Source organism: Engraulis encrasicolus, chromosome 18, assembly GCF_034702125.1.
Source record: "Engraulis encrasicolus isolate BLACKSEA-1 chromosome 18, IST_EnEncr_1.0, whole genome shotgun sequence".
Taxonomy (NCBI): Eukaryota; Metazoa; Chordata; class Actinopteri; order Clupeiformes; family Engraulidae; genus Engraulis; species Engraulis encrasicolus.
Genome location: NC_085874.1, coordinates 1,283,940 through 1,306,468, shown reverse-complemented (window position 1 = coordinate 1,306,468; position 22,529 = coordinate 1,283,940). Strand labels below are relative to the sequence as shown.

At 40.5% G+C, this 22,529-nt stretch overlaps 1 protein-coding gene across 1 annotated transcript; it reads left to right on the top strand.

The window, feature by feature from the left end:
- Positions 1-875: 875 nt before the first annotated feature.
- Positions 876-20,792, top strand: lbr (lamin B receptor). Its single transcript, XM_063222741.1, has 14 exons — positions 876-1,024; positions 7,910-8,080; positions 8,397-8,591; positions 9,651-9,710; positions 11,254-11,428; positions 13,420-13,616; positions 14,804-14,858; positions 16,025-16,219; positions 16,852-16,955; positions 17,539-17,664; positions 17,803-17,971; positions 18,500-18,580; positions 19,710-19,832; positions 20,448-20,792. Exons 2-14 carry the CDS (start codon positions 7,919-7,921, stop codon positions 20,606-20,608), a joined length of 1,803 nt encoding a protein of 600 aa, XP_063078811.1. The 5' UTR covers positions 876-1,024; positions 7,910-7,918; the 3' UTR covers positions 20,609-20,792.
- Positions 20,793-22,529: the final 1,737 nt, after the last annotated feature.

Below are 22,529 nucleotides of genomic sequence, written 5' to 3'. Positions count from 1 at the left end.
ACTTGACTTGGACTCGAATCTTTTTGGACTCGGTCTTGTCTCGGACTCGAACCTCTTCGGACTCGGACTCGTCTCGGACTTGACTAGTACTGGTCTTGGACTTGTCTTGGACTCTACAAAGGTGGACTTGACTACAGCCCTGCTCTCTGCCCCTGTTCAAATCCAGACTAAAAACCCATCTGTTTCAGTTAGACTATTCTTTATGATTCTTTAACTCTGTTTTGTTTTATTTCATTTTATTTCATATTCTATAATTTTTTATTTATTTTTGTTTCAAAATAATTCTGTTTGTGTCTTGTTTTATTTTTTGTTTCTGTCTGTGCAGTGTCCTTGAGTGTTTTGAAAGTCGCTTTTAAATAAAATGCATTATTATTATTATTGTATCTGAAAGGCATAAAGGAAACAACTTTCCCCTTGGGGATAATAAAGGTATCTTCTAATTGCAAATACCTAAAGTAGGCTAAACTTTTTGTTGCCTATTTTAGTATTTTGAATGATGATGGGCTCCATGATAAAACCAGGGCTTTTCTTTATGGAAATTGTGCCAAGCCTGAGAATGTGCAGTGGGCCCTATATGCCTTTGTTTTTTTTTTTGGGGGGGGGGGGGGGTTGCTAGTCCATCTCTACATATCTATATAAGTAAATAAGTAGATGATGGTGATCCTCCTGCAGTGGTAAATAAGCTGAGGCCTAGGGTAAATAACAGCTTGGATGTGCACTACATTCGGAGCAAAGAGGGTGGGTGGAGTTAACAATTCACTGCTCTGTATGTGACGGCCCGAACAGCCAATGATCGCTAGGTTGAAATCCAACATTGACCAATCAGGAGGGTGTTTGAATTTCAAAACAGCGCTCTTCGGGCCAATCAGTGAGCTTCGCGCCATCACAGAAGCTAGCACCAAAGCCATACACATTTATCTGTGTGTGACCCCGGTTAACCTAAACAGGAAAGGTATTTCTTTAATTAATCAAGTTTCTTGCAAAGAATATCATCTACCAACTAACAACTGCACTGCACACACAGGTAAGAACGAAGTATTTTCGATCATTTGTTGTTTAAAAAAAAACACAAGGACCGTATCATGAATGGTTAAATATGTAAATATCAGTCCACCCAAATGTGAACCGCCGGTGTTTTACAGCAAATTATTGTCGCACTGTCATCATATGTATGCTATTTAATGCAGAGATCAGAACATAATGCGTTTAGGTGTTGTACCCGTTGAGTAAAAATGGACAAGAATCTGGGCGGATTTAAAGGAAATTGATAGAAGTTCCGTATACCGAGGTCACATCAGGTAACGGTAACTACCAGGCTACTACTACTGATCAAGGAAGCGTATGTGTAATGTTATACATAATGTTTATAACCATGCGACATAGCCCCCTATGTTGTTTGTGTGTGTTCAGGACAAGTCATCAAATACCCCCATCAGGCAAGCTATAGCTGTTTATTTGTGTTGGTTTCCGATACCGCCAACTGACAAACATCTTGAGGAGTTGCCGCTAGAAGCTCTATTCACATTGTTCTGTTCACCCTGTCAGTTGGCTTGCTACCGTCATGACCGGAGGTTGGCTTAGCAGAAAGATTGTATTCACCATGATGCTAGTTCTAGCCTGCAAATAACGGCATTGCTCTTCACCAGAAATTATTTTGTACTGTAGTCGTAGCCTTAGGCACGATATTCACGGTTGAGGTGCACCTCTAAGTCTTAACTCCTTTCAAGTAACTAGTTATTACCATCACTCACAAGTTTGAATTTTAGAGAAATTTTGAGTTCTCACTCTGAGGTCACAGTCACACGCACTTTGCAGGATTTTAAACACCGAGTTCTAGTTCTAGCACTCGGGTAGAACGTTCGAGTACATTTCTTGAACTGGGGGTAGTCCTCAAAGTTATTTTTTTAATTTAATTGACCGCTAGCGTTTCCCTTCGTGGAGTATTCTTTTATCATTCATGACTCTATGACGCTAGTTGTTGGCCAGAAACATATCCAAGGAGGCCTGTCCTGTCAGACATACGGCATGCAATTAGACTCGACTTCCAAGCGCTGAATCGGGGTCTTTTGATTATGATCGGTTATCAATAGATGCATATTACTGATTTGTGAATAGGCTGTACCTTTGATTATGCCTCACTGCTTACATTTATCTGTCGTTGTGCGTGTACTGCTACAAGATGAATTCACAAGCAAGTTGGTTTACTGTCAGCAGATGGCGACACGTTTTCAAATATAACAGTCTGCATTTGGCGCATCTCAACTGCAATGCACGAGCAACAATATCCTCGTTGATATTACACATCCACGAAACGACAAACTTAAAATTGTTTGCGAATTGCATTTTCATGTGCTTGTATGACCTGTGGAGGAGAGTTGTTGACTGCACCACACTGAAATATCTGTTCAGTGCTTTACTTTTAGCACACTTTCATCTTTTTTTTTCTCTGGAGGACTTTATTGTACATCTTTCCATGTTGTAGCTAAGCGTTTGAAAAGAATATCAGCTGTGGGTTCAAATCTGGTGACATTTTGTAGTTTAAACTGATTGTGAAGCGTTAAGCATGTGATAGTGATACTGTAACTAAGTTATCTGAAAAAGATTTAATTAAAGTGCACTGTAACATTCATGTGACCTGCAGTTTATTATGAAAGTCCTTTTTTTAAAGGACAGGGAAACAACATTCAATGAGAGTGTTGAAATAAAATGCATACATTTGTATCTGACACACATTTCCTGTGCAGTGTTGTTTACCCATTGGGTGTAGCAAGCATTTCTTATGAAGTGTAAACAGTGGAGTATTTTCCCCCTAGCCTACTAATTGTTAGCTCATTATGTATAAAAGCTGTAATACAGCAATATTATATAATTTATAATCCCACATTTCATTGGTCTCTTGTAGGTGGTCCAGTATCAACACACATCACACATGAATCATGGCGACTTAAACTAGGACAGTGGCATGAAAAATACTTATAACATCGTCTTGGACTAACACATTGAATTAAGCTACTATATGTTATCAAACCTACTTGTTCTCTGCACCTTATCAAGACTTTCTCTGCACTACCTTAAGGTATTGGCCAATACTGTTACCAATGAAATTACTCTCTTTTTCGTTAGCTGTAGCCACTCTTCTGTCTCTGTACCGTTGTCATCCTGCCCGGCACGAGGCGTCACGACCTTGCATTTTGATTGGTAGGCTAGAGCCTGTTACGGTGATCTTTAGAGCTGGGTATCAATTAAAATGTAAAGACTCGATTCGATTCTGATTTTCAAGTTTCAGAATCAAATTTTTTTGATTCTCTCCAATTCCATCCATCCAATCCGTTTTCGATTCGATCCAGGAGTTAATGTTATTAAAAACGTATTTGAGCGGTGTCCTTCATTTCATGATTAGCGAAGCAACATATTAAATCTAGTATTATATCAATATTACTGTAAACACGTCTTACAAGTATTTGGTAGTTACTGATGGCTGGAAGACTGACCGTGTGGTCACACCGCGGGCGTTGAACGCGTGGAAAGATGCGGAAGTAATTGACTTTGTATGGGAGAGCAGGCGGCGAACGGATAAACGCGTCGGGAGTGTTTTGTAGAGGCGAGGGCATCGAAAGCGTCAAAAGCCGAGGGCGGCAGAAGTTGAACTTCATCTAAAAATATGCAATGAGCTCAGCGGCAGCAGGGCGTCAGCCAATGGAATGTTCACATTTTTCTAAACACGAGCTTCGGTTGGTCGAGATTCCTGGCCGAACGCTTCAGGTTGAATCGTTTGCCTCGTTCAACGCCCCTGATCAGTGCTTTCCAGGCGGAAGTCAGCAGGGTTGTGGCTCTTTCAACGCCTTCAGTGTGATCGCGGCATGATGAAAAGGTTAATCTTAACTGCGGGGGAAATTAATAATAACAAAAATAATAATAATAATTTAATAAATAAGTTTTTTTTTTTTTTTTTTAAATCGATCTTTGGACGGACGAATCGATTATCGGAAATTAATGTGTGTGAATCAATTTAAAATCGATGAATCACTTTTTTTTTCCAACACAGCTCTAGTGATCTTACAGTAGGGCTGTTGATTATGGAAACAGTGTTGATCATGATTTGGGTCAAAAATTTAAATCACAATTATTAAACAATAAATCATTTTACCATTTTACCAATCACTTAATCATTTTGTAAAAGGCAATAGAATGAAGCTTAGGTGGGTCTTCAGATTTTCAGCCTGAAATACCAGTCTGTCAACATGTTCTGGCTTTAAGAACGCTCGAAGACCGGTTACGAAATTTAATCGTAGCGCCCTAAATCGCGATTTTCGATTAATTGTGCCTTATTTTACAGGGACCAGTGCTAGAACAACTCACTAGGCAACAATGTTTTTGGCTGCTAGTGAGCTGCTTTTTTGGAGCTAACACAAAACTTTGTGATACACTACAGGTATACAGTACATTCCGATATGGCAATTTTCTAATGCTGTATACAGCAATCCAGTGCCGGAATGCAGTGCAGCACTGCACTTACAATGTTATGTGGCCTGTGGACTCATTAATATTGTTAAAGGGGGTTCAGGTAGGATTAAAAATTGAATTAATCACCGTCCCGAATCAGATGCTTATGTGAGTCATTAGTAATTGAACGATGGCTTATCGTGACCACTTCCACGGTCCGCTGTCAGAAAACCCCACATGTAACTTTTGACAGCGTCGGACTAGAAACACTTTTCATTTGAAACATCGCTTTACATACCGTATTCAGATTTGTATCAACTGCTTGCATTCCGTGAACAGCATTTTTTCATTACGGTGTAGATTTTGAGACGGGCATGCCTTGGGCACCCCAAAAATGACGTCATCCTACCTAGTGCCTATTAAATGTGTAAGTTATAACTACAAATAGTTTAGGTCTACAGGTGATTAGGGGTGTGCAGAAAATTGTCATGACAATGCATCACAGTACTTTTTGTCACAATATAAGTTACTGCATCGATTCATAACAATGTATTGATTCTCATTTTCGCGATATACGCTTACTGCATCGATTCATGACAATCGATCATTTTTTAAAAATTATTTTTTATTTGCCACTGTTTCGTTTTGTTCAGTAGAGAGTAGGGGTGTGCAAAATAATCGTCATATCGATGCATCGCGATACTTACTCTCACGATACAATGCATCGATTCATGACAAGGTATCGTGATACTTATTTTCTCAATATACTGCATGGATTCATGACAATTGATTATTTGATAACAATAAAATTTGATTTGCCACGGGTTATTTTGTTCAGTAGAGAATAGGTAATATTTCTGTTGTGATGTAAGCTCTCTCCCAGATGATAGAATGCTTAAATAGAATGAACTGACTTAAGAAAGCTACACAGCAACTGACAAATAAGCTGTATTTTCACACATTTACTGAAGCAAATATTGCAATGAATCGCAATGCATCGTGATAGAATCGCATCGTGGCATGTGTATCGTGATGCGCATCGAATCGTGAACCCTTTGCCGATACCCACCCCTAGTAGAGAGTCTATTTCTGTATTAAATGGAAGCCCTCTCCCAGATGCTAAAATGCTTAAATAATACATATTGACTTATGAATGCAATGCAGCAAAAGACGAGCTATATTTTTACACATTTACTGAAGTAAATATCGCAATGCATCGTAATAGTACATGAATGGCAATGCATTGTGATAGAATTGCATCGTGGTCGCATGTGTACCGTGATGAGCATTGACTAGTGAGCCCTTTGCCAATACCCACCCCTACTGTTGATGCTGTATGTTTCACTCTTAATTAAAGGTGCACTGTGTAGGATGGTGGCCAGAGTAAGCTTAGGTATTGCAACTATGCTGCTCATTGAAACTGAGGTGTCTACTGCCAGAATTGATTTTTTTTTTTCATCAATGTTTACTGAATAATGAGCTAACTTAATAATTACTAGTATGACCTACTTTTTGCCGCTAAAATGTTTTCATGAAAAAAAAATCAGAAAGGTAATATATCTGAATGGGCAGCATTCAGATATATTATATTATAGCATCCTAGGCCTACAAATTAGCAATCTGTTAACACTGTCAAGCCACAGCCGGTTTGACATTTTGATATGAAAATAGGCAAAAGCATCTTTTGGGGGAAATCCTCGCCAAGAAGGGAACGGATTGAATCGATTCGGACTGAATAGAATCGAATTGAATCGTGATTAATAGATTCAAAGCCCTAAGAATCGAAATTGAATCGATACAGGAACATGGCTGCGATACCTTGCCCTCCATACAGCTTAATTTGGATGCTTTCGTTTTCAAAGTACACAGTGCACACAAGTAAGTTTAGCCTACTTTGTTCAGTTGTTTGTAATGACTACAGACTTTGCTTTTTTCAATGTTTGTTGAGGCATTTCATATTATATTGTGAGGGAAAATCCCCCAATATGAGATATTAACTTATGTGCAGATGTTGCTTTTTTGCACACCCCTAGCATTCCATCATCAATTATTGTATTTTTTTCTTACCTACAACATTGTACAGCACTTGGACAAAAAGACTGGCTTATTGACATTGTTGACATTGACACTCTTATCAGCATACACTTTGGCATCATCAAAACTAGAGGAAATGTCTATGAGGGTGTCATTGTAACCATGCCAGGCTTGTGTGGGCTATTTACAGTAAGTAGTCCCATGTTGAAACACTTCGGTATCACATCTCCTCTTTAGTGATATCAGTCTTCTGTATTTGTGTTCATTCTCAGATTTCTCAGACAAAATTTGATTGATACTGTTGCTATGACGACTGTAATGTTGCTATAACAAACGTCATACTCAATCTTGAAACGACAGTCTTTTAATTTAATCCCCACCAAATCCCCAATATATAATTACTTGGATTTATCTAAAACACTCCTCTCCATATTTCCAATTAGGTGTGTGTTTGTGTGTGTGTGTGTGTGCGCGCGCTTGCGTCTGTGTGTTTGCGTCTGTGTTCCTGATCGCGATTAGTAAAAGGCGTCATGATAAGCTTTGCTATATTTAACATTCACTGTATGTGAGTGAAATTATTTTTTTGTAGACATCTATTTTGATGTAGCAATACCACAAATATTTCCCGTCAGCAAAGTCTGTTTAAAGTGGGCTTTTAGTTTTTTAGATGTACTTTGTTTGATCAAAACAATTTTTTTCCAGTCTTTTAATTGTATCATGTGATTTTGTATGTTCTGGATCTAGTTCAGTGTTTCCCAACCAGGGGTACGTGTACCACTAGGGGTACGGGAGCCCATTGCAGGGGGTACTTGGAAAAATGTTATTATTATAAGAAATGTATTGAGCCGTCACATCAGGACAGAAAAAGCGATACAGTATGTGAATTAGGGGAACTCATGGCTCAACTAAGATGCTTAGGGGGTACGCAAGACAAAAAAGGTTGGGAAACAATGATCTAAGCTTAGTTGATTCCTTGTTCAGTATGTAAGCGCCCTGTTAAAGATTGCATATTGCTCTGGAGCTGGAAAAAAATGTCTGACAGTGGCCATGAATACACAACATGAAATCACAACATGAATACATCCCTTGCTGAAGTCACCACTCTACCCAGGGTTCCTTCAGATAGGCCATGGGTGGGGAACCTATGGCCCGCGGGCCGTTTAAAAAAAAAATTGAAGTGGCCCCTCGGATGAAAAACAGTTCTCCACCCCTGTGATAGGCTGAGCCCGCACAGGGCTGTCAGTCAGTCAGCAATTTTCCCCCTATGTGTCCGCCTCACCAGCTCAGTTCTGCTGACATCCCAAAAGGCTTTGTATCAGATGTCGTGTGTGCGCCTGCCTGCCATGGCCATTGTCACTAACTCCTAGGTCGTTATGAAGAACTTCTAATTTGTTTTTAAAGTACATTTTTTTTCCCTCCTCTTCTCCACAAGTTTTTGAGGATGCCGAGCAAGTTTCAGAGTGGGGACACGGTGATGGGGCGGTGGCCCGGGAGTAATCTGTACTACGAGGTGAAAGTGCTGAGCCACGACGCAGACACCCAGCTCTACACCGTGATCTACAAGGACGGTACCGAGTTGGAACTGAAGGAGGTTGATATCAAGGTATACTGTGGTATTAAATGCACATGCGCAGTTTGCTCCATCTGATTATTAAATTATTTGTTATTTAAATGTGTCAGCCAGGCTGAAACTACACAACTATTGGCCTGATTTTCGGCTACCCCCGACAAATGTTACCCTTGTCCTCATGGCTCATGCTCCACTTACTGGAGGAAATTTATCCTATGGGGAAAAATAAAGTACTACAACTACTACTTCATTTATTTATTTATTTGTTTATTTATTATCTTAGTTCATTTTCTTAACAGTGACAGCCATTCTCATTCGTTGGTGTTTTGCGTTTTTTTGTTCTGTGTAGAGCAATACCACATTCCGTCAGAGGTCAGGACGATCTGGCTCCCGCTCCCGCTCTCGCTCTCGCTCCCAGTCGCCATCACGCCGCCGCAGCCGTTCACGCTCGCCAGCGCGGACCACACGACGCACGTCTTCGCGAACCACCGAGGCCAAAAAGGACAAGCTGAAGGAGGTCCTAGAAGTCAGACTCACACCTGTGGTAAGACGATGGCATGCAGGCAAATGGCAAACATGAATACAAGGATGTTTATTTGTCATATACATAGAGACACGTTTGTGTCACATGTAATGAAATGAATGGCCAGTGCAAAACAAGTGTGCAGAAGAAAGGTGTGTGTGTGGAGCTACAGCTCTAGTGGGTTAGGCTACGTTTATATGGTGACGATCAAAACGGAAGACCCAAAAGCGGCGCCTCGCCCTCATTTTTTCAATGCCTTTTTTCCACAAGGACGATTGTGAGTGGAAACGACACAATATTTTATCCAAAGTGTCTTTCGTTTACCTCATGGCTGGGGCCTGTAGACGCAAAAATATTGTTTGACGTGAAGTGCAACGGGAAGGTTATATGGGACCTGGACATGTTTTGGCTTTTTTTGCTGTTTAGACGGCGCAACCCTGGGTCGTCTTCAAAATTCCCCACTCTGGAAGGAGTCTTTTTTGCGTCTTCAAGCCCCTATGGCAGGGTTGCCGTGTTAAGGCACTTCTCATCAAATATTTTGTCGCTTTCCCTAATTGGCCTCGTTTAAGTATAAACGGCCCCCCGAGCAGCTCAGATGGTTCATCACACCTGGGGGGTATACTAAGAAGCTGGTTCAGTAGTAAACCATGTTCAGTTAACCTTGTGGTAGAGGTAAATCCTCTAAAAAAAGAGGCTGGAGTTTTTAACTGTGTTTAAATAAATGATGCTTGAAGGTATTAGCAGGTTTACCACTTCTTGTGGGTTAGCTAAGCCTGGTTTATCACTTTTTCAGTCCATCCCATCCAAGCGCATTGACTAAAACACTCGAGATGCCTGCTTACCATGCGTGTTTACTGGTGTGTGATTTGACTGGAGAGTTTTCAGACAAGTGGATGTGCTTTATATTTCTCTTAATGCTAATACAGTGTCTGTGTGTGTCTGTGTGAGTGCTGGGGGTTTCTGAAGGCCACTGAAACCTCCTAGCCACCTTCAAAACACAAGTGAATGTTGTTTGCATCTCCCCTAAGGCTAATATGAGTGTTTTTCATTCCCATTGGGTTTTATTTACAATATTTCTAGGTTATTCCAACTGAGAACAACAGCGATGACAAACATGAAAAGAAAGAGGAAACCAGTGAGGTGAGTTTTCATCGAAAACGCATAAACATTAATATCATAATGTAAGTTTCTTAAACGGACCTCTTTGGAATGGTCATGGATGAAGCTCTAGATGTAAATTGCATTTGTGTTTACCAGCTTCTTTGTGCTGGGCTGTCAAATATATCGATATGCGTTTCCTTTAGTTTGGATACCCGTACATTCCGCAAACGATGTTGCATTACATTCCATTACACTTAGCTGATGCTTTCTTATCCAAAGCAACTTACAGTTATTTTTCAAGGTATTGGTTCCAGTCCCTGGAGCAATGTGGGGTTAGGTGCCTTGCTCAAGGGTATTTTAGCCATGGATGAAGGTGTAGGGAGAGATAAGGTGGGATTTGAACAAACAATCCCCAGATTGAACTCCTCAATCACTATGCAGCGGTATTTTTCCCCAATGGCCAAATTATGTATTGCAAATGCGGCTGAGGGCCAAACAAATTGTCTGCCTGTATGGGCACACATGGCACACATGCATGTTTTTATTTTGTACCAACCTCATGGCGGGCCAATTGTATGCCATGCCTGGGCCGGATCTGGCGCGTGGGCTGCCTTTTGGAGACCACTGTGGTATAAGCATAATCTTAAACCATTATGAAATTACTCAAAAACGTTATCAGGTGGTGATGCTAGAAAGGACCGGGGGGGAAAACAGTGTTTTGTATGTACGTTACGTAGCAATGTAACAAAACATTCGTACAACATATAGGCATGTGCTTCAGCCTGTTTTTACAGTCACGTGATGCGGGGGGTCTTTAGCCTCGCTGTACAAAAACAAAGCTGACATGGCCAAAGTCAATGGCCATGTGCCTCTGATATGTTGAACCTGTGTGTCTTTTTTTTCTTTTTTCTTTTTTTGAAAGCCGAGCATACCTTTCACAACTCTTCCCTACAAAGGCAAAGTGCAGTTGTGAAGAACAACACTGCCGATCAAAAAAAAGAAATCTATTTGTGTTTGTGTTTTAAGTTGGCTTCTCATCATCAATGATCTGGAAATACATTGGCGGGTTTAAAAAAAACAAAAAAACGTTAAAGGTGCACTGTGTAATATTTGTAATAGTTTATTTCCAGAAGTCATGCTGTCCATTCAAAAATGTTACATTTTTTTCATGAATACCACCATTAAATTGTAAGTATTCATTTTAACTGGGAAAATTGCCCTTTTCATACATGAGAAGGGGAATGTAGTCCATGGTCTGTCATTTTGAATTTCCAGAAATAGACATTTAGCTGCAAAACTTACTGCACTTTGGTCATACTAGTAAATATTGGTTTATTATTTAGCAGATATTCATGAAAAGATCAAATTTGGCAATAGACAGCACCATTTCAATGAGCAGCATAGTTGCAATACCTACTCTGGCTACCGCCTTGCACAATGCGCCTTTATTACTATCTGTTTAATTTCTAAGAAAATACAGCAGTAGCGCATCGTTTTCCCCATTGGTTTCAAAATCTCATAATTTGCACTATACATTTTTATTCTAATGAATTCCCTGTTGACTATTTCCCCCCAAAAAAAGCCTGTTGAGGAACCCGAACAGCGAGCCAGTGGTCGCTACAATCTGCGTCGACGCACCAAAGACCAAGGCACGAAACAAGAGGAAGAAGCGAAGGAGAAGGTGGAGGAGGCCCCTGTGAGTAAGAAGCCATCGGCCGTCACCAAGAGCGTCGACCTGGAGTTTGGAGGCAGGATGGGTGAGAGGAATTTCCTACTGCATACTTGATGCATGTCAACACAGAGACTTAAAGGTGCACTGTGTGAAATTTGTGTTCGTTTATTTCCAGAAAGCATGTTGCTACTTCATGTTTCTTTTTCATGAATAGTAGGGCTGTAACGATACACTCAACTCACGATTCGGTTTGTATCACGATTCATGACCTACGGTTCGATACACCCCACGATTTCACATTTGCAAACATTATAAACTTTATGAATAAAAACTATGATAGTTTATAGGTAGAATAGGTTACAAGAGACTACTAATGATTATTAAAAGTTTCTATAATAATTGCTGCTTGGAAGCGCTATCACGTCATATCCTGTGGTTGTTTTCTGGGCTGATATGTATCAAAACGTATCACAATACTGCCTCCTTGTATCACGATACAGTATCGTGACACTGTGTATCACGATTTCTCGGTTCGATACAATATCGTTACAGCCCTAATGAATAGTTATAACGACCATCAAATTCTAAATATTCATTATGACTGGGAAGATTGCACTTTTCATACATGAAAAGGTGGATCTTCTCTATGTCAGCCATTTTAAATATCCAGACATTTTAGCTGAAATACACTGTACTGTATTATCTTGTTTTTTATTCAATATTTTATGTAATATTAATCATGCATTTGTAAAGTGTTCTGAGACCATGCTATGGTGATACCACATGATGATAAATTGGAATTGAATTGAATTACTTTGGTCATATTAGTAAATATTAGTTTATTATTTAGTAAATATTCATGAAAAAGATCAAATTTGGCAATAGGAAGCACAGAATGAGCAGCATAGGTACAACACCTACTCTGGCCAGCATCCTACACAGTACACAGTGCACCTTGTAAAGTAAACTACATTTTTAGCAGTTTGACTTCACGATTTCCATGTCTACATTTTTCCATCCAAGGCTAATTTTGATGTTTACAGTGTCACTATCAGTTTTGAAATGTGTGTTCTAGCACTGTGTTTCTTAACTGGTTGGTCGGCACTCAAAAGTGAGTCACTGAGGGGTCCTTGGAGGGTTGCGGAGCTCTGGTGTAAAAATGTAGTAATTCATCCATTGCTTGTCCATTGAAAAATTTAAACCAGATGCGGTATTGAATAAATGTCAGTGTCTGTGATGTCAAAGAGAAATTGAAACATGGTTAATTCTCCTACACTAGACATGTTCCATATCAGCATGTCGCATGTCAGATGCCATTTAACAAAGTTTATTATATGGTTGTGACGTCATCTGTCGAATGCTCCATTCATTTCAACGGGGCTCCCCAACGTTCGGACGTCTGTTATTTTTCGATAACGGACGGGTTGGTCTATAACAGACCGCTGTCAATGGCAACAAGACTTTTCACTGCTAAAGCGACTTTTCAACAAGACTCTAATCAGCTGCTGTGATAGACAGCACCCGTTGTCCTGGCTACCGCTGTCAATGGCAACAAGACGTTCACTGCTAAAGCCACTGGCTTGTATACAAGTCAGTGGCTAAAGCGAATGTTTCATATCACTCCGCAGGGGGTCCGGTCTTTTGTCACTCTAATCAGCTGCTGTGATAGACAACACCTGTTGTCCTGGCTAGCCTACCTAGCTGTTGCCTAGCGGTGTTCCACAACGGCACTGTTTTGTTTTGCGCAGCAACAATCTTAACATTAAATAGGTCTAAAGAAATGTCCCCGCATGTGTGAATCATTTAAGTATATCCATATAATAAGCGGGTTAACTTTCGGCGAGTCGGTCGCTTTGTGGAATAGCAGCACTTCAGAGAGAACAATTATTATCATCATTTCAGTTCTCTTCTGTCCGGTTCTGCACCTGTGCTACTGATGTGCACACATTGTCCGACTTTTTGTTTTCCAGTTAAGAATCACGGTTCTAGCAGGCATAATTCAGCGTCCTGCATTCTTTTTAAAACGTCTATTTTTTGGTTTGTTTGTTTGTTTTGTTTTCATTTTGGTCTTTGAAGGTACGTTGGCCATTCTCCTCTTGCTGCCGCTTCTTGTGCTGCATCTTGTCCTCCAAACGCCCCTGAAGGACGGCAGCCTCCTGGACGTCCCTGCCGGCGTGCCCGCTGTGGAGGAGCTGTGGGACTGGCAAGTGTTCGGCCTGGTTCTTCTCTGGCTGCTGTTTCAGGCTCTGCTGTGTGTCCTGCCATTGGGGAAGGTAAGCGGTGACCAGGGGTAACGGGTGGGGGTGGGCTTTTTAAATTATTTGCTTTGAAGAGATATTTCATGAATATAATTAAATGACACAAACAGTGAGGGCACACATGCAATATATTGAACACGGATTACCTTATAGCCTTATTGCTGTGCACTGTACATCAGATGGTGTGCAGTGCCTCATAGAAATAGAAATACAGTAGAAATAGAAAGCCTTTCAATGTCATCATGCTCATTACATTGTGATTTTAAGCCTCCATACAAGGTGCACACCACATGGTATAAATCACTTCACCCATATAGCTACTAGAGGTGTACCAAAAATTTGGCAACCGAAAACATTCGGCCAAAAATGCAAAAAAGACATTTTCTGCTTTCGGAGGAAAACCACTTGAGTGGCCGAATCGGAGGCCGTATAGAAAATGAATTGAAAATGGGCATTAATGAAGCTAATTTCAGTTCTACTGTAACATTTGAAGATTTCAAATAAACATTTATTTTCTTTGAAAAACATGTCTTAACATTTGTTGTAATCTGTAGATTTAAGCACTATTCAAAATGGTGTAGAATCAAATTTTTGATCACTTTTAACTGAACTGTAATATTCGGTTTCGGTATTTGGCCAAATGATAAATTATTATTCGGTTTCAGTTTCAGCTACAAATTTTCATTTCGGTGCATCTCTTCTAGCTACCAACAGTTCTTAAGCCTGGCTCAAACTACACGACTATCGCGCCGATTCTCGGCTGAAAACCCCCCCTTACGACAATCGCTGGAACGTTACCCCACAGGACCATCGCAAGCGATTGTCGGGAAAGATTTCCTCGTCCTGAGCGACGTTCTAAGATAGAACTTTGGCAGCTCAAAGAGCCGCCGATCGCAAATCGTAAAAATCAAACCGTGTTTGATATTTGCGACTGGAAATAGAACGTCGGGCATTGTCTCGGTGGCTGCGAGCAGCGACAAGATTGACAGTTGCGATTCTCTTCTAGTGTGCGGTGCACCCCGACGCCAAAATCGGACACACAATCGCTAGTCGTGTAGTTTGAGCCTGGCTTTAGTGAACACAGTCCTCAGTGCAAGTGTTGGTTCACAGTTTGCTTTTCTCCCTCACTTTGATTTCCTATTATACAGTACATCAGATCACATTCAATGCCTCATGTACCCCATGTCATGATGTGCCTACAGGTGGTGGATGGAATGCCCTTGAAGACCGGAAAGACATTGAAGTACAGGATTAACGGTGAGCTTGGAATAGCTTCCAATGAGAACAATGCAGTTTCAAATTGAGAAATCTGAAATATTGTCCGTTCCGATTTTATTTGAATGTTTCGGGTTCTGTTGCCCTATAACCTAATTTGTTTCATTGCAGAAAATATCTGCAACTTTAAAGACCGTTGTTGTTGTTAAACCAATACCAAATTCAGTGTGCACTACTCGATAAATCCATACTTTGTTGTGACACCTTTGGGGTAATAATAGCAGCAAGTCACTTTTGATAACTCTCTACTCTGGTTACTGCTTTGACTGCTTTGAAGCAGAAAATTTAATTATTGTTTTGTGTTGGATTGAGATCTGTGTTTTGACTTGGCTATTCTTACACAGAAAACCTCTTCATCTTAAACCATGGGTGGGGAACCTATGGCCCGGGGGCCGCTCACGCCCCGTGAGGTAGTCTATGCGGTCTATAGTACATTAGTAATATTGTATGCATTGTGCAGTACATGTACAATGTATGATATACCATAACCAATCGTAGAATACTTTGAAATACTTTATACATGAAGGTCAACGTAACATGGCAATCAATATTGATTATTACGTTGTAGTTTTTCAATAGGCACTAGGACGAGTCTTCTTTTTTCGTTCATGATGTATTAATGATTCATTGTTATACAGAAAATTCAAGGCATCACAAACATTCTGCTCTAAATTTCATTGATTAAAAAGTGCTGTCTTTAGCATCACTGCACTGATTGCTCTTAAACATATACTGTAGTCTTAACACCAGCACAATTCCAAATCTTACCTGGGCATGAGCTCGGAACTCAACAGACAGACTGCTAATATTCAGTTTTGTGGTGAAATTACAGATGTGTGGTGATGTCTTTTACTGTTCCCTGAGATTCGTACTGATGTGTGATAATAACGGTAGACATTAGACATACACACAGTATGTCCCTGCATGGTAGATCCCCTGGACACTGTATAAAACATCATCTGATGATTATGCCCACGTTTTTGCAAAGATGTGAGGTGTCGTGCCAGGGATTTCACTCTCTAACTGAATTTGGAATGTTACTGCATCTCTTTTCTTGCCACAGATTTGGCTGCGCATGCGACACAAATGTGTGAACAAAGATCCTCCTATTGAGTCTCTCAACCAATACTCTGTCTTTTCTCTCTCAGGCTTCTATGCGCTGCTCGCCAGTGTCGTGGCTGTTGGCGTTGCCATGCACCAGGGGCTTGACCTCACGTACATCCACACGCACTTTGTCCAGTTTTTCTCGTCAGCGATGGTGATCTCTCTTCTGCTCAGCGTCTACCTCTATGTTCGCTCAAGACGCCTCTCTGAGGAAGAACAGGCCCCTAGTGGGAACTCAGGTGAGTGAGTGCAGCGCGGCGAGTGTACATATAGAGAAATATAAACAAAGACAACCTTTACCTTTTTCATTATGGTACGTGTGCTGCTTCTCCTAATAAATTCTCCCATATGCCTTGAAGCGCAAATATTAAGCAGTGCAGCAGTGTAGTTCCCTGCCGTTTGAGCCATGGCAGGGCCTGTTTCATTTTTAAAACAAAAAAAGCCCCCGCATCTGTCTTCATTCTGTTCAATCATTAAGATGGGGGGGGGGATTCAGACCAACATACAGCTGCGGGAAAAAAATTAAAGAGACCACTTCAAAATGATTTTACTACTTATAGGCATGTATTTGAGTAAAATGAACATTGAAATTTAGAGGAATTGTTGTCGGTAATTTATAGAATGAAATTACAAATGGAAATATTGTCATTTACAGCTTTTATTTGCAGAAAATGACAGTCATAATAACACAAAAGATGCAGTGTTTTCAGGCAAAGAAAACAAGATGAGATTCACTTTAAAACAGCATAAGTAATGTTATAAGTAGTAAAATCAGAAAAGCCGACCATTTCGAAGTGGTCTCTTAATTTTTTCCACGGCAGTGTATAGATGTATTCCAGCATCTCTCTACCCCTCTATCCATCCCCTGTAGGATATCTTGTTTACGACTTCTTCATGGGTCGAGAGTTGAACCCACGCATCCGCAGCTTTGATGTGAAATTCTACTGTGAACTGCGCCCGGGTCTCATTGGTTGGGTGAGTGGTGTCTTCTCATGTCTGTCTTTATTGTATTCCATTTGTTAACACTTTACATTACGCTAACAATGTTGTAATTGTATGGTAACTTATGGTAATTTATTTTTATTTTTTTTCTCTGTTGTTTTTCAATGTAATAATCGTTTATGACCACATATTACAAGTATGGTAGTTACCATGCAGTCTCACTCACGTGTGTGCGTGTGTGTGTGTGTGTGTGTGTGCGTGCGTGCGTGCGTGTGTGTGTGTGTGTGTGTGTGTGTGTGTGTGTGTGTGTGTGTGTGTGTGTGTGTGTGTGTGTGTGTGTGTGTGTGCGTGCGTGCGTGCGTGCGTGCGTGTGTGCATGCATAAGTGTCAAATTCATGAAGCTAAGTTGCTGTCAGGAACCTATATACCTCTATACCCATCTATGGTATTTACCTGTTCTTTGCTGCTGATAATGATTATTACATTTACATAGAAATTACCACCGTTTGTGGTATAAATTGTCACTCTCATTCATCTGATTGATGAGATTCTTTTTGTATTTTATCGGTTTATGTTGTTCCATTCATCCATTTTTATGTTTTCTTTATATCGCCAGCTGGTTATCAACTTTGCGATGCTGCTCGCTGAGATGAAAATCCAGAAACTGGAGGGGCCCTCCCCTGCAATGCTGCTGGTTAACATCTTCCAGTTCATCTGGGTGGCCGATGGACTTTGGCACGAGGTGAGGAGTTTTTAAATGTTTTTTTAATATAAATTCAATGGTTTATTTCATAGCAGGGTTCCCTTGAGGTTTAGAACTTTGAAACTGTAATTTTAGGTTTTAAAAGCCCAGACTTTCATCCTATCGTTTGAATTTCAGGAAAAGCTACTGACCACGATGGACATAGTGCATGACGGCTTTGGGTTCATGTTGGCGTTTGGAGACCTGGTGTGGGTGCCGTTCACCTTCACCTGCCAAGCTCACTTCCTGGCCAGTCACCCCAGCGAGCTCTCCCAGTGGCTTGTTGCCGCTATTGTCGCCATCAAAGGTATGTTCTAGGCCCCATGTGTGTGACTCTGACCGTAGGGCACTGGGCTGCTATGTCGGTGACCCGGGTTAGAATCCGGCCCTAAATCTAAATCAGGGGGTCGACTGGTATAACCTGGTTCTCTGCATATGAATGTGGTTCCGCCTGCAGATGAATGTGGTTCCGCTCGGAAAAAAAGGATTCACAGAATGAAAATGCCCAACCTTGTTCAAAACTTTGTACGTTGTATTGAGAGCCCAGACATTAAAACGTGTCATTTGAGGATTTTGACAATGGCTTCTTGCTGCTATTGTCGCCATTAAAGGTACGCACATGCAGAGAATTTATATTATTATATTTATGTGCTTAAGAGGAAAGAAAGAGAAGAGAGAATATATTATGAAGAGTAGCTAACTAACCTTAACCAAAATGAAAATAAAGGTTTTTTTTTTTTTTTTTTTTTTTTGCAGGAGCAAGGGGTCAGATGTGTGGTGCATGTTGTCACATAATAACATTATCCCAAATGACGTCTTGTTTTTACCCCCAAAGGCATTGGATACTACATATTCCGCAAAGCCAACTCCCAGAAAAATAACTTCCGAAGAAACCCGTCTGATCCATCTCATTCCAGTGAGTGAAGCCATTCAAAATTGAAATTGAAATATAACTCATTGCTTAGCAATGTGCTTTAACTACGCACCCATGTCTAGTTACATGCATTAATTTTCCCCTTCACAATGATTATTTGTTGACGTTTTTATTTTTTCCCTTTTTTAAAATTTTATTGAATTTTATCTTGCTTTGGTGTTATTTCTGTGTCGTACTGCTATGCCTTTTCCATGTACTGCTCACTTAAGGGCTCTGCATACTTCACGTGCGCACTTTGTCGCGTGTGGCGCGAGAACCATTAATGACGTCATCACTTGCGACAGACTATTCATACTTCAAAAGCGCCCTTGCTCGCATTGTCGGAAGTGCCCTCTGCTGTTCATGAGAGAAACGGCAGTACCTTTCGCAACTCGCAGCGTGAGTTCTACGGATGTATAAAATAGAAAGCCAAACACGGCTGCTGTAGGGCTACTGAACGTCTGACTTGTGACTTACCACATTGAAACATATATTTTTTGTTGTAGCCTACATTGCCAGATCATTCCAAGACCATTGTTCTGGCGGCAGAATTTATAAATAGATCGCCGAACACAACGTGCTTCTGAACAAAGTAAACAATTGTTTCACTGAACAACATTTAAGAGAGAAGATAAAATAACTCTCTAGGACATTTTATTATCCTCAAAATGATGCAGGATCCATTCTGTAGTAGCCTACAGTAGTTGTAGCCTCTCTTCGCAACTCCTGCTTTGTCTGCCTACCTGCATGGTCGCTGGTGGCGCACGACAAGTTACAAAAAATCTGGGGTGCACGACGTCGCGCCACGGCAGCTCGCGACACGGCGTGTGACGTCATTTTGGGTCACGTGACGGCGCGAGTGAGGTCGCGAGTGAAGTATGAAGGAGGGTAGCGCCAGTCACGACAAGTATGAATCCCCCTTTATATTTGCTGCTAAGCCTTTTAACTTGTATTGCTGACTTTTGTTTCTACTACTCTTTCACTACTTATTTCTACAGTTGTTTTAACATGCTACTATTTTTAAATTTTGTACTGTTAAGTGTTCTTGGGTAACTTGAAAGGTGCTACAAATAAAATGTATCATTATTATTATTATTATTAATATTAAAAATTGAAATGCTGACTTCTGCAGCTCTGAAGACCATCCCGACAGCCACTGGGAAGAGCCTGATCGTGAGCGGCTTGTGGGGCTTTGTCCGCCACCCAAACTACCTGGGCGACATTCTCATGGGCATCGCTTGGTCTCTCCCCTGTGGTGAGTCGCATGCTCTCTCTCTCTCTCTCTCTCTCTCTCTCTCTCTCTCTCTCTCTCTCTCTCTCTCTCTCTCTTAGTTTTGACATGTGGAGGCTTTATTGCAGAAATTATTGCAGAAATTTCCGAAAATGTTCAAAATAGTGCACTTGTCCTTTAAGGACTTGGAAAAAATGAGACTTGGACTTGGATCTGACTTGGTCAACTATGTCGTAACTTGTGACTTGACCTGGACTTGATTGGAAGGACTTGAGAATCACTTGTGACTTGCAAATTAGTGACTTGGTCCCATCTCTGATTGCTACACATATTGCTCATATGAAACGGAAGACATTATTTCTGTGGGGTTTTTTTTTAAGACACAAAGTGAAGATAAACCACAAATTTGCTCAGAAACTGTATCATGAATGTTGGTTGCTAAGGAAAATGCTTTGCCTAGCAACTGTTACTACAGTATGCAAAATCAAATTTTGTGTGGCTCCACCCCGAAAATCGATAAGAAGGTCCTGATGAACACTTGTGACAAGTTGCTTTTATCACCTTGAGAGTGATTCTTTCGCCCATTGCCTTCACTAATAGTAATGTGTTTAAATCTTGCTGTCTGCCCCCCTCTGTTAGGCTTCACTCATGCCGTGCCGTACTTCTATCTGGTCTATCTGATCGTGCTGCTGATCCACCGCAATGCTCGGGACGAGCGGCAGTGCCGGAGGAAGTACGGCTCTTCGTGGGACGAGTACTGCAAAGCGGTGCCGTACCGCATCATCCCTCGCGTCTACTGAAGAAGCTTGTGAAGTGAAGGAGCCTCGCTTTAAGAAACAGTATTTCAAGTTGAGTGTAATTTAAAAATGGACTCAGCTTTTTGTTTGTTTAAGCAAAAAAAAAATGATTTAAAGTTATAGTTTTTTTAAGCCATGTTTTTAAATGCTTTTGATAAAAAAATCTGAATAAATATGAAAAAAAAGGGTTTGTTGTAGATGAAGGATTTTTCAGCTGTGCCTGATAACGCACAACTTTGCTTCTCAGTGACATTTTCTGAAATTCTGTCCCAATTTCAATAGGCAATCGTATTGCTCACACTACCCTTGATTAGTCCGTATCCAAAAACGTGTCATTTTTTTTACGCAGCCCTTTCTGGGCTGCTGGTCAGCTAACTGTGATCATACTTTGTCTCCATATAGAGCTGGGCGGTGTACGGTTTAAAAACCGTGATCTCGGTTTACACTACACAAGGTTCTCTTTTTGATAAGAGACGGTTTTGTTGTTGTTGTTTATAGCCTATGTTATGTGCGTGAGCTTCATACTCCGTGTCACACTTCCAACGATTCTTCTAATTCATAAGTCTCTGACACTTCATTTCAACTCTGCTAAGTCCACTGTTGTTGCTGTTCTACTAGGGAATGTCACCATAATGTAAGATGTTGATTGAACTAATAAAATAATTGGTTACGCGCTAGAGGCTAGTGAGAGTGATGAATCATGACAAACATTTCAATTCATTTAGCCTACATTTGATCTCACAAAGTTAAATAAAAGGCAATTCTATGTGGTGCTATGTTAACAGGCTACAACAGTTATCTGATTCTTAACTGTATTTAATTACCATCCCAACTGTTGTGCGCGCTGCTGTTAAGACTGCTTATAAGCTAAAGTAGCCTAGCTTTCAAATGCAATGGGCAGACATTGCTACATTGCTATATTTGTTTGAAATGATTTGGGGGCAAAATAGGAGCGAAACACATCGCAATATGACACAAACTACTGGACAAAATACCTTCTACGTTGGATTTGGACTTTAATTCAAAGACAATATGCACACAATGTCAAGTAAATCCGTTTGTTTTCCGTGTCTGTCTTCAGTCTGTTTCGTTTTTGTCCCACTGTTGTTTACTCGCTAGAAAGTCCAGCGGCAGCGCAAAGCGCCGGATGTGTTGCCAGGTGTAGAACGACAAATAAGCAATTCGTGTTGCCAGGTGTAGAACGAAATAAGCTGTTTTGGGCTGTCTTGGAAAAAAGCCCAAAACAGCTGCTTATAATCATTTAACCCTTCTTCCTTGAAAAATCTATGGCACCCTGGTCAAGATTTTAGGTTATTTTATAAAATGCTGCATTTTCTCTAATTTGAGACTTTCTTGGATAGGGAAATATAAACTATAAATTATAGAAAATATTATTGAAATGAAAAAATGATAAAATATAAATGGAGATTAATTTAAATTCATGATTTTATCTCATTTTAACATTTAATTTGAGATCTTTTCCTCAGAAAGATTAAGATTTGGGGGGTAATCGTCGCATATCAAAAAACCATGCAGAAAACCGTGATATCAATTTTCATCAAGAAAACCGTGATGCTAATTTTTTCCAAAACCGCCCAGCCCTAGTCTCCATATAGATTCAAATGTCTTCACCTCCTCCAAATAGCTATGCAACACCAGTAGACACCTTACAACAGAACACCTCCTTTTGGGGGTGACATTTTGAATATGTTAAAACTAGGGAGGTACCAAATCCTGATTTTTAAGGTTTTGTTGAATACTGAATCCACTGTTTAAGATTTAACCGAATACCAAATCCTACTCCTATCACAGAAACCGAACTCCGTCAACAAAGCCGAATCCGAACCTTGGATTCGGTAATTATGAGCAATAACTTAAAGGTTCTGCCAAATACCGAATCTATTGCTTAAGATTTGGCCAAATC

Excerpts from the sequence above, each read along its gene's own strand:
- lbr (XM_063222741.1), top strand. The coding sequence starts at position 7,919 with ATGCCGAGCAAGTTTCAGAGTGGGGACACGGTGATGGGGCGGTGGCCC. Across the intron at positions 11,429-13,419 it reads GGAGTTTGGAGGCAGGATGG|GTACGTTGGCCATTCTCCTC; the intron begins GTGAGAGGAATT and ends TGGTCTTTGAAG. Across the intron at positions 17,972-18,499 it reads CGCTATTGTCGCCATCAAAG|GCATTGGATACTACATATTC; the intron begins GTATGTTCTAGG and ends TTACCCCCAAAG.